Source organism: Littorina saxatilis, linkage group LG16 (assembly GCF_037325665.1).
Source record: "Littorina saxatilis isolate snail1 linkage group LG16, US_GU_Lsax_2.0, whole genome shotgun sequence".
Taxonomy (NCBI): domain Eukaryota; kingdom Metazoa; phylum Mollusca; class Gastropoda; order Littorinimorpha; family Littorinidae; genus Littorina; species Littorina saxatilis.
The window spans coordinates 18,614,048-18,626,640 of record NC_090260.1 but is presented as its reverse complement, the minus strand read 5'-3'; the positions used below and the strand labels follow the sequence as shown (position 1 = coordinate 18,626,640).

Below are 12,593 nucleotides of genomic sequence, written 5' to 3'. Positions count from 1 at the left end.
ATATGACTGACACTTATACATTACCACACACATACATGACTGTGACACTGACGATCTCACCACACTGATAATTTCACCACACTGATAATCTCACAACACTGATAATCTCACCGCACTAATAATCTCACAACACTGATAATCCTAACACACTGATATTCTCACCACACTGATAATCTCACCGCACTGATAATCTCACCGCACTGATAATCTCACTGCACTGATAATCTCACCACACTGATAATCTCACCGCACTGATAATCTCACTGCACTGACAATCTCACCACACTGACAATCTCAGCACACTGATAATCTCACCATTCACACTGACGAACAACTCGTGACTGTGGCTCTGACATTTCAAACCAGACGATGTGCATGTAATCTTTGCACGTGGAATTTATTGTCCCTTTTTGTTACAATTTCAACAGTTTTTTTACTTTTTAGACTTAATTCATTAAATACGGATCAACTTTTCAAAATTTGTTATACCGTTATTTCTATTTTGTTTATTTAAAAAGGTCAGGGGTTGGAAATGGGGTTTGGGCGGGATAAAAATCAAAAGCATAAAATAAGCTTTCATCACTTAGAGTGAAACTGCTGTCGTCTTATCTTCCGTTCAACCGTGTGCAGGATGGAGAGTGGTGACGTCACTAGGGGCAGCTTGTGGTGTTGGCCTGGACCTGGCCGCTACAGCACTGCTGTGACGTCATGTCGTAAAGCACAGCCTTGCAGCAACCGTGAGTAGTGGAGTCGTAAGGCTCGGTCCTGCCACAGCAGCTCTGTGTTGTGAAGTTGTAGGTCTTGACACCACAGCAGCGGTGTGTCTTGTAGTCGTACGACTCAGCCCCGCAGCAGTAATGCCCTGATCCACCCGGCTTGACCTGGCTTTGACAGCAGCGCTGGGAGGTGTAGTTGTAGGTCTGGTTTCCACAGCAAGCATGGTTGGCTCCTCCTGATACGACTTTGTAGCTGCAGCAATTGTGTGACGTTCTGTTGTAGACCTCCGCCCCACAGCAGGCATGCGCGTACCCGCCTGGCATGACCTGGTTTTGACAGCAGTTCTGGATCGTGTAGTTGTACGACTGAGCGCCACAGCAATACATTTTGGCTCCTCCTGACACGACCTTGTTACTGCAGCATCGTTGTATATTGTAGTTGTAAGGCTGAAGACCACAGCAATACGGTCCCGCCCCTAGCTTGACTTGGCCGCCGCAGCACGTGTGGGTGCTTCTGTTGTATGGTTCGGATCCACAGCAATACTGTCCCCCTGGCTTGATTTCACCTGCACAGCACGCGTGGGTCAGGGCATTGAACGTCTGGTTGCCACAGCAACGGTGGTTCGTTCCTCCCGTCAGGACGTTCTTTCTTTCGCAGCAGGTGTGAGTCTTGGAGTTGTAGGCTTGCTTTCCGCAACAGCGGTAATCCCTTCCTCCAGGTAGAATTTTCCTACCGCAACAGGTGTGGCTGGTGACGTTGTAGGTTTTTGTTCCGCAGCATCCATAATTCGTTCCTCCAAGTCTGATTTTACTGCTGCAGCAGTTGCTGGTCGTTCGGTTGTAGGTTCGAGTCCCGCAGCAGGCGTGTGAGCTGTAGTTGTAGACCCGATCCCCGCAACAGGAGTGAAAGCTTCCACCGGCCTTGACCTTTCCGCCACAGCAAGTGTGTGTCGTCCTGTTGTATCTACGCGTGCCGCAACATCCCTCGGTTCTCGTGTAGTAGGACTTGTCGCCACAGCAATAGTAGTACAATCCACCCGGTCTCACGTTCCCAACGCAGCATTTCTGTGTGCGGTAATTATATGTCTTGGCTCCACAGCAACGGTGGAACTGGAGGAATCCACCCGGCTTGACCTTGCCCTGACAGCAGCTTGCATTCTTATAGTTGTAGGTTTTGTTCCCACAGCATCTGAATTCATACCCCCCTCCAAGCTTTACGTTGCCATTACAACAGGTCTGGTTTCTGTAGCTGTAAGTCTTACTCCCGCAGCATCTCCTGTCAGATCCGCCTTTCTTGACCTGGCCTTCACAGCAGACACGTTTCACGGAGTTGTACGACTCGTTGCCGCAGCACTTGTGATTGATCCCCCCTGACAGCAGCTTCCCTACGCAGCAGGTGTATTCCCGTTTACTGTAGAGTGTTTTAGTCTCCGCTCCGCAGCAGCCGTGAGACTTGTACCTGTAAGTGTGGTTTCCGCAGCAACCCCAGCGCTTCCTTGCACCCGACGACCCGACGTGACCGTTGCAGCATTTCTGTGTGTAGTAGTTGTAGGTCTGGTTCCCGCAGCAGATATAATCCTTTCCGCCCTTGACGACCTGTCCGTTGCAGCAGTCCTGGGTCGACCAATCGTAGGTCAGGTTGTTCCCGCAGCAGTACTGACCCCATCCACCTGCGACGATGTGTCCTTTGCAGCAGGTGTGCGTCACGGCATTGTAGGTCTGGTTGTCCCCGCAGCATCTGTAGTTCGTTCCCCCTGGATGAATGACGTTATTGCAGCATGTTTGGTTTGATCTGGACATCATCTGGCCGCCGCAGCAGATCTGCGTGGAGTAACTGTAGGACTGGTTACCACAGCAGCCGTAGGATTTTCCACCCGGGACTACGTTGCCGTTGCAGCAGTCGTGCGTCGTGTATTTGTAACCCTTGTTTCCACAGCACCGGGTCACCCTCGATCTTCCTTTGAAGACCTCGCCGTCGCAACATCTGTGGTTGTAGGTCCGGTAGGGTTGGAGCCCACAGCACAGGTAACCGGCTCCGCCTTTTCCGACCTGGCCGCTGCAGCAGCTTTGCCTCTCGATATTGTAGGACGTGTTCCCGCAGCAACCGTACCTGTCTCCCCCCAATACGACATTGCCGTCGCAGCAGCTTTGATTCTTGTAGTTGTACAGTAGAGCTGCGTTGCAACAGCGCTCCTCTGTGTCCTTGCTGTAGACCTGGTCTCCACAGCAGCTGTGTGTGGTCTGGTTGTAGACTTGTGACCCACATGCTGTACCTGTGGACACAACAGTAATATCCATGTGTCACGCTTGGCCTGTTCGCCATTGAAGAGAGGAAAACAGTTGCTTTGCTTGTATCAAAGCGCCGGTGTAACACGAGAAAATTACTCCCACGAGATTTTTACTCCGGAGTAAACATTTCGTACGAACAAGTTACTCCCTTTACGAAAAAAGCACTCCCCCATTGCACGAGAAAATTACTCCCCAAGACAGGTGAGTTCCGAGTAAACCTTTCGTACAAAAATGTTACTCCCCTGACGAATAAATAACGAATAAATTACTTCACCCCAACACGAGCAATTTAACTTCCCATGCCAGGTGTACGAAATTTGTACTCCCTTGTCCCCTGTTAGTCTTGGTGGTGGAAGGGGTGGAAGGAGGGTAGCGCGACATTCGTGTGCGCGAGATCACTTATTGGCATTGTCCCTGCGCCCGCATCCCATTTTTGCGTACGAGATTGTTACTGGAAGTAAAAAAGATGGGGAGTAAAAATTTCGCGGAGGGAGTAATTTTTTCGTGCCTTGGGGAGTTCTTTTCTCGTACGAAAAGTGTACTCGGAGTAAGAATTTCGTACGAAATATTTACTCCGGAGTAAATATTTCGTAGAGTAAACATTTCGTGTTACACCGGTCGATCATTTTTCTACTCCTTCATCCTTACGGTACCTTACTACTACTATACACTACAAGGAATATAACGCCGGAAGCTCGGCACTTGCCGACTCGCTCCGTTTCAAGCTTTCTTCATCACCTTTGGCACCCCCTTCAGAGCAAATAATGATCGACCGGTGTAACACGAAATTTTTACTCCACGAAAAATTTACTCCGGAGTAAATATTTCGTACGAAATTCTTACTCCGAGTACACTTTTCGTACGAGAAAAGAACTCCCTCCACGAAATTTTTACTCCCCATTTTTTTTACTTCCAGTAAAAATCTCGTTTGCAAAAATGGGATGCGGGCGAAGGGATAATGCCAATAAGTGATCTCGCGCACACGAATGTCGCGCTACCCTCCTTCCACCCCTTCCACCACCAAGACTTACAGGGGACAAGGGAGTACAAATTTCGTACACCTGGCATGGGAAGTTAAATTGCTCGTGTTGGGGTGAAGCAATTTATTCGTTATTTATTCGTCAGGGGAGTAACATTTGTGTGCGAAATGTTTACTCGGAACTCACCTGTCTTGGGGAGTAATTTTCTCGTGCAATGGGGGAGTGCTTTTTTCGTAAAGGGAGTAACTTTTTAGTACGAAATGTTTACTCCGGAGTAAAAATCTCGTGGGAGTAATTTTCTCTTGTTACACCGGCGCTTTGGTACAAGTTCCTGTGCTTAAACCAATTATTCTTAAAGCACAGTCCTTCCCTTGCATACTGTTATGGTTAATATCTCACATCTGCCCAATGATGCTTTGACGTGGACCATCCCCAAGATCCCCAACACCAACATCCCCAACACCAACATCCCCAACACCAACATCCACAACACCAACATCCACAACACCAACATCCACAACACCAACATCCACAACACCAACATCCACAACACCAACATCCCCAACACCAACATCCACAACACCAACATCCACAACACCAACATCCCCAACACCAACATCCACAACACCAACATCCACAACACCAACATCCGCAACACCAACATCCCCAACACCAACATCCCCAACACCAACATCCCCAACACCAACATCCACAACACCAACATCCCCAACACCAACATCCTCAACACCAACATCCTCAACACCAACATCCTCCGGTGCAAAGGAATATGTAAGATTTTGGAGATTGACTCAATCATGCAGAGTCAGAATCGTGTGTATAGGCAGGACTATGCCTTGTAGTCAGAATTGTGTGTATTGGCAGGACTATGCCTTGTAGTCAGAATCGTGTGTATAGGCAAGACTATGCCTTGTAGTCAGAATCGTGTGTATAGGCAGGACTTTGCCTTGTAGTCAGAATTGTGTGTATAGGCAGGACTATGCCTTGTAGTCAGAATCGTGTGTATAGGCAGGACTTTGCCTTGTAGTCAGAATTGTGTGTATAGGCAGGACTATGCCTTGTAGTCAGAATCGTGTGTATAGGCAGGACTATGCCTTGTAGTCAGAATCGTGTGTATAGGCAGGACTTTGCCTTGTAGTCAGAATCGTGTGTATAGGCAGGACTTTGCCTTGTAGTCAGAACTGTGTGTATAGACAGGACTATGCCTTGTAGTCAGAATTGTGTGTATAGACAGGACTATGCCTTGTAGTCAGAATTGTGTGTATAGGCATGACTATGCCTTGTAGTCAGATTTGTGTGTATAGACAGGACTATGCCTTGTAGTCAGAACTGTGTGTATAGACAGGACTATGCCTTGTAGTCAGAATTGTGTGTATAGACAGGACTATGCCTTGTAGTCAGAACTGTGTGTATAGACAGGACTATGCCTTGTAGTCAGAATTGTGTGTATAGACAGGACTATGCCTTGTAGTCAGAATTGTGTGTATAGACAGGACTATGCCTTGCAGTAAGAATTGTGTGTATAGACAGGACTATGCCTTGTAGTCAGAACTGTGTGTATAGACAGGACTATGCCTTGTAGTCAGAATTGTGTGTATAGACAGGACTATGCCTTGTAGTCAGAACTGTGTGTATAGACAGGACTATGCCTTGTAGTCAGAATTGTGTGTATAGACAGGACTATGCCTTGTAGTCAGAATTGTGTGTATAGACAGGACTATGCCTTGCAGTAAGAATTGTGTGTATAGACAGGACTATGCCTTGTAGTCAGAATTGTGTGTATAGGCAGGACTATGCCTTGTAGTCAGAATTGTGTGTATAGACAGGACTATGCCTTGTAGTCAGAATTGTGTGTATAGGCCGGACTATGCCTTGTAGTCAGAATTGTGTGTATAGGCAGGACTATGCCTTGTAGTCAGAATTGTGTGTATAGGCAGGACTATGCCTTGAAGTCAGAATTGTGTGTATAGACAGGACTATGCCTTGTAGTCAGAACTGTGTGTATAGGCAGGACTATGCCTTGTAGTCAGAACTGTGTGTATAGACAGGACTATGCCTTGTTGTCAAAGTGGCTTAGTGTAAACATTAAGCAAGATACAACACAAGCTTATTATTTCTTGATACATGATATAGCGTAACGTATCTTGTTTCAGAGGACAAGTGATATTCAACACGGTATTGAATTATGATACACAATACCTAAGCTACGGGTTAATCGATATAATTTGATGGTTTTTTTGTTATAGTTATGTAACTGTGATTCAAACTTAAAACTATTTTCTGTTGTGTAAAGACAGAAAAAGAGATTGTGTTCTTATTACTACAATTACCACTTCCACTGCTACTACAACTACCACTACTACTGCCACCACCACCACTACTACTACTACTACTACTGACCTAGTACAAGTTGCACGTGGAGGATGACACACAGCAGAGCTGTCAGCGCAAACAGCTTCCCGACAGACATTGTCCTGCAAAAGAAAGACAACCGCGGCATAAAATACTGTGTTAAAGCATAGACCAAATAGCCTGGACCGCCAACTCGTCACGTGACCCTTCGAGGTTACGACTCTCGACTTTCAGAGGCGCGTGACGTCCGGTTTGAAAGGCCAGCGATTCGAAGACAGTGAAAAGAAAGCACGCTCCAGTTATTTGTGACAATGGGAGGTGACATGTCGACAATGAACTGGATTTTCCAAAACTCTAAACTAAACTTAACAAAACTCATCGAAAAACATGTTCCATATGCACTTTTGCTGAGTTCATTTTAGCATTTTCAGAACTTACCTCGGCAACTTCGTCCATGTTTACAATCGACACCGGATATGACATCCCCCTGATTTCTGAAAGGCCATGTAAGCGTACCTAAATGCGAGAGGCGCTACCTCGTAATAGAGAGAAAGAGCGGAGAGAGAGCGAGTTGGCGGTCCAGGATAAATGGTCTATGGTTAAAGTTACAGACGTGTAACGCTAAAATACCCCGACCTTCAATATTTAGATGCCTGAAAGGCATTTCTCTTCCTGAACAATCCTCTTCCCCTTGTGTTTGAGACAGGGGAGTGGTTGACTCGTGGAGGGGGGCGGGGGGAGGGGGGGGGAGCAGACCAAAACAGAGATAGACACAGACAGAGAGAGAGAGAGAGACAGAGAGACAGACAGAGACAGAGAGAGACAGACAGAGAGAGACAGCCAGACAGAGACAGACAGACAGACAGACAGAGACAGAGAGACAGACAGACAGAGACAGAGAGAGACACACAGAGAGAGACAGACAGAGAGATCCTTCTATGATGAGAAACCAACATATACACAGTAGAACATTTGAAATGGACTCAAAACATATACAATACCATGGATCACTTCACTTGTGAATTGAACAAAAACCAGCACTTTTTTTTTGGGGGGGGGGGGGGGGGGGCGGGGAGCATCCTTCGTTGTGGGTCTTTTTATTATTCATTTTTCTACTTCTTTCCGCTTATCCTTAATACCTAGCCTGGACATGTATTCATATGATGGACATTTTTTTTCCTTTTTTTTTCTCTTCACTACAGTTACTCTAACGTTACAGCTATTTCATTCACCTTTGCTATGTCTAGTAGTTTGTGCGTTTGTTTGCATGTATGTGCGTGTGTGTGTGTGTGAGTGCGTGTGTGTGTGTGTTGTTGTTGTTGTTGTTGTTCCCCTATTTCTGTTAAATAATACCATTTTCAGCGGGACAATACATAACATGTTAATTAATCCAACGCTCGATGGACAAAAGGCGAGAATTTACAAATTACCAATTACAGTACTAGTTTTCAACACAGCATCACACGGCGCATATATATAAATAACTTTACATTAACAGCACTATACTACTATTTATCTATATTCTTATACACAGTTCAATTTTACTAGAGATTTCGAAGTCGAGCTTGGTTCTGAAATAAGACCTTCATGTTAGTTTTTGGAGATCCGTACTTAAACTGGTTTATGCACATTTTCGATATCAATATAAGGTGATTAATTATGAAGGTTTTCTCTCTTAACATTTTCGTTATAATGGGAATATAAAAACAAGAACTTAGCTTCGAGTTTAGTTCAGTTTGATGGTTTTGTTTCCAGTGTTGTTTGTTGTTGGTGTGTATAGCTTACTTCTTCCGAAGTTTAGTACATAATAGTCTGTGGACATGCCGTAGAGCCGAACACTACTATGTGAGAAATTGCCTGACACCAGGCTATTCTTCATCTTCTGCATTCGTGGGCTCAAACTCCCACGATTTTTACGTGTATGACCGTTTTTACCCCGTCATTTAGGCAGCCATACGCCGCTTTCGGAGGAAGCATGCTTGGTATTTTCGTGTTTCTATAACCCACCGAACTCTGACATGGTTTACAGGATCTTTTCCGTGCGCACTTGGTCTTGTGCATGCGTGTACACATGAAGGGGGTTAAGTCACTAGCAGGTCTGCACATAAGTTGACCTGGGAGATCGGAAAAATGTCCACACTTAACCCACCAGGCGGCCGCGGCCGGGATTTGAACTCACGACCTTCCGATTAAGAGGCCGACGTCTTACCACCCCGCCACAGCGCCTGTCAACCAGGCTATTAAAAGTTGAGCGCTTCAACAGGAAGCAGCACGGACCAAGAACCTTCTGGTGTGGTGCACCACCACTCTGGAACTCTCTTCCTTTCTCTGTCAGACACTGCACCTCTCTCAGCTCTTTCAAACAACAGTTGAAAACTTTCTTTTTCACACAATACCACACCAACCCGGCCTGATGTCTTTTCCATTCCATTTCTGCACGTACTCTTCTCCCACAAAGTTGGCATGATTGTTGAAAGTGTTCGCTGGGTATGTGTGTATATAAAGTGTGTATAGTATATACGAATATTGTGTGAACAGTACATGTGGTGATTTTTGTTCGTATGGTTAACTGTCTTATGTAGGTTGTACATTTAACTGTTCTATTCTGTATATGTTCTTTTGTAAAGGGCCTAGAGCCATAGGTTAGGCAATTAAAAATGTCCAGTTATTATTATTATTATAAATTAAAACAACATTCAAAAGAAAGAAAAAATAGTGGCGAGTTGTTATCTTGACAAAATAACCACATGCGTTTCATAACAGTCAACACATAGTTTTCTCCTTTGCATTCACATTCTGTGAATACCCCCCACCCTAAAAACTGAATTAAAAAAATAAAAACTATATCTGATAAAGATGCTGCTCAGCTCAGAGCACTGTTGAAGCAACGATTTGTCTTTTTGTCGCTGATAAGGATATAAACCCTCAAAACATGTACACAACTATCCAACCGATTGACTGCACATACCTTCAGTGTTGCCAGCCAAACACAACCCTACATGTTTTGTCAGTTCGCATCTCCCGCCAAAATGTAATTAACATTTCCCGTGATCACGTTCTGGGGCTCAACGCTGTGTGCGGTATGCCGAGTTTGACACAAATCACCTGGTTAACAATTTTCTTGCGTAATAAAGCACAATGTCTGAACGTAAACTAACCCAGATAAAAATGTGATTCTTTGTATTTTATGCAAGCATGTATATGTGCTTTTTGATGAGTATTTTTCCTTTTCATCTGAGACAAATTGTATAAGTTGTATATATCGTGTTGTGTTTTTGATTGAACATGTAAATTGAACTTGTAAAGCGCTTCGAGCTGTGGAGAAGCGCGATATAAATGTCCATTATTATTATTATTTATTCTTTCGTCGAGACTGCTAGTACTAGTCTTCCATGTAATATGCTTTTTTTAATAATTTGTGTATATATACATACAGACAAGTTTACAAATATACATTGGCACGTATATACAATAAACATACATTTAACATACATTTATATGGGTGACGGTTTGCGAACAGGTAAGGGGTGTAAGAGAAAGAGAGAGAGAGAGAGAGAGAGAGAGAGAGAGAGAGAGAGAGAGAGAGAGAGAGAGAGAGAGAGAGAGAGAGAGAGAGAGAGAGATGATGATGGTCTAAGTAATTGAGTACATGTTCAATTAAAACAAAACGGGCTTGTGGACATAGAAGGCTTTTAATCTGGACACGTGTAGGGGAAAGGCCCCAATTAACGGACACTTAAGGTTAAACCCATTTTTCTCACAAAGTATATAACATAGCGCAATTTTGAAAACGGATTATTGTAGATATTACCTACCTTTACCTTCATGTTGAAAAGAATTGAAAAAATCTGTTATACTTTAAAAGTTATTAAGGTTTGAATTTTTCGGCAAATTGTCCGGTTTTGGGAAACCTACTGCCTAAATCCGGACAGGGGGTTGGGCGCACGTGGTAGACGGTATTTGGAAAACCCAACTAGTTGGAGTTACAATGCAGCTGTTGAAAAATGCGTTCATTGAGTATGTCGTATTGCATGGTATTTACTAACAGAGTGTATGTACTATCTACTTCAACCAATCAATTCATCTTAGGAAGGTCGTAACTTCTGGCTGCACTTAGTTTACAAATGTCTAAAATTACAGTGAGAGTGCGAAAAACAGAAAACCACTTACCGTGCAGAATGCGTGCGTTCAGTCGCCATGTTATTTTGGTGCGAAGTGTAAGGGGATATCACTGAATCGTTTCGCGCAAAATTTTTTTTGTTGTGACCTCCTATTTCTGAGATATTGCGTGTCCGTTATTTGGCGCCCGTCCGATAATTAGGGCCTTTCCCCTAATAGGAGACCAAAAATATAAAAATAAAACCACCAGGATCAATCAAAAATGATCCTTGTACTTGTTCCAATCAGCATTAAATTGTTGAATATTGCTATTAATGAAGGCGTTATATCTTTCTATTCTAAATCGTTGTACAATTGTCTTAAAAAATATAAATGTGTGGCAGCATGTCTTTCAGTCTTGCGGTATGCAAATAATATGTTGCAAGCAACAAGAACAAATCAGAAACCCTGTCTGAATGTACAGCCTCTTTACAACCAAACATAATAAATTCCTTTGATAAAATCAACTGTGCACAGTGTGAAAAACTTTCCTGCAGCCACTTTAAAAATAAATCCCTCCAAAAAGACTGTACTGTAGGGCAGTCCCAGAAGACATGATCCAAACTTCTTCTTTACAGAACTTGAGAAGAAACACAGTGAAGAGTCTACAATCTTTTTTCAAAACAACAGACGGCTTGTTGGGATCATTCTGTATACAATTCCATACTGTAACCACCGCAATCTAGTATCAATAGTTGTTTTTATAACTTGTGAAAAGACAGTTGTCTTATCCAAATTAATATTCATTTTGTGTGACCATTTCTCAATTGATTTTAATGGACCATCATTATAAACCAACAAAAAGAGAAGCGAATCCCTTACCTGCCGGATGTCTAAATATCCTCGTTCGACGGAGCAGAGTGTTGAGCGATGTGGCTGTCAGGTTGTCGCGCCTTGGTCGGGTCCGTCTCCTCTGGTAGGAGTGAAGCTCGTTCCCAGAGCGCGCTGTTGGTTAGCTTTTTTATATACTGTTTTATGGTGTAATTAAATATCCCCTTCTATATATTTGACGTCAATACACCTACTTGATTAGTTCCTTGTGCGGTGGAAAATTAACTTTTATTATTCTGGGTGGGATCACAGACGGAAATCTTTCAAACGCAATCGCAATATGTGACCCTCCACCACGAAATGAGTCGCATGTCACCTCGCGCGGTTCTGCGCTAGGCTTGATAAAATCCGGATAGTGTATGGTAACAGCGTGAGGGTCACCTTAGTCACAGGCTTATAACTCAAACAAAGTTTTCGCTCTTTTCTAAAACGGTTTTCACCACTGGATAGAGCATAAAAAACTCTTTAGGATAATGTAAAAATATGAAAATCATGCGACGGTGACATGCGACTCATTCTGTGGTGGAGGGTCACATATGAAAAGGTTCACATGAATTTATTGAGGCGCGCACACGGTAATCAGATATCGATATTCGCACTTCGAATGCAATGAAAGTCGAGTATATAATGTATTTATAAGAAGCATATAATTCTGGATGGCAATCTGCTACTTTTCATTTCTAAGACGAAATATTGCAGCAATATAACATGTGATTTAATGACTTATAACTACGCAGCAGTAAACAGAAATAACTGCAAGACAGGAACACAAAGTCAGTGCATACTGTACTTATATAAATTGTGCTTGCCCTTGAGTTGCTGTAAGATTTTAAGATGACTTATGTAAATTCTGGAGGATGTAATTTTGATGCTACAAAGAACCGACGCGCTCACAAAACAAAACGAACACTAGAATTGGAAAATTAATTAAAGTTTTATTGTGGATATGGTCATACTTGTCAATGTCATAGGAATCAGGAATCAGTTCGTAATATTAATATATAAGAAGCTAAACATAAACCTATGGAGAGCTAAATAACTTATATTGGAGCGTGGCGGAAAAACTGATCTAAGTTTAGAATATGAATTGATGCTAAAATGTGGAGTAGATATGACTAGCTTGAGTGAGAGCGTAGAACAGTAGAGTGTGGAGCGTGGAGCGTGAAGCGTGAAGAGCGGAGCGGTGGAAACTGATAAAAAGAAAAAAACTAAACTTAGAATTCTAAACATGAAACTAAACATAAAAGGT

General features: G+C 43.4%; 1 protein-coding gene across 1 annotated transcript; it reads right to left on the bottom strand.

Annotated features, from left to right (window-relative positions):
* Positions 1-378: 378 nt before the first annotated feature.
* LOC138950575 (Kruppel-like factor 18) lies at positions 379-11,469 on the bottom strand. Its single transcript, XM_070322282.1, has 3 exons — positions 11,336-11,469; positions 6,404-6,477; positions 379-2,989 (listed from the first exon to the last, which is right to left on the bottom strand). Exons 2-3 carry the CDS (start codon positions 6,471-6,473, stop codon positions 651-653), a joined length of 2,409 nt encoding a protein of 802 aa, XP_070178383.1. The 5' UTR covers positions 6,474-6,477; positions 11,336-11,469; the 3' UTR covers positions 379-650.
* Between the last annotated feature and the right edge of the window lie 1,124 nt (positions 11,470-12,593).

What these genes read in the sequence shown, in the direction of transcription:
- LOC138950575 (XM_070322282.1), bottom strand. Translation starts at nt 6,473, where the DNA reads ATGTCTGTCGGGAAGCTGTTTGCGCTGACAGCTCTGCTGTGTGTCATC. An exon ending in CCACGTGCAACTTGTACTAG is followed by an intron (nt 2,990 to 6,403) that starts GTCAGTAGTAGT and finishes TTGTGTCCACAG; the next exon opens with GTACAGCATGTGGGTCACAA.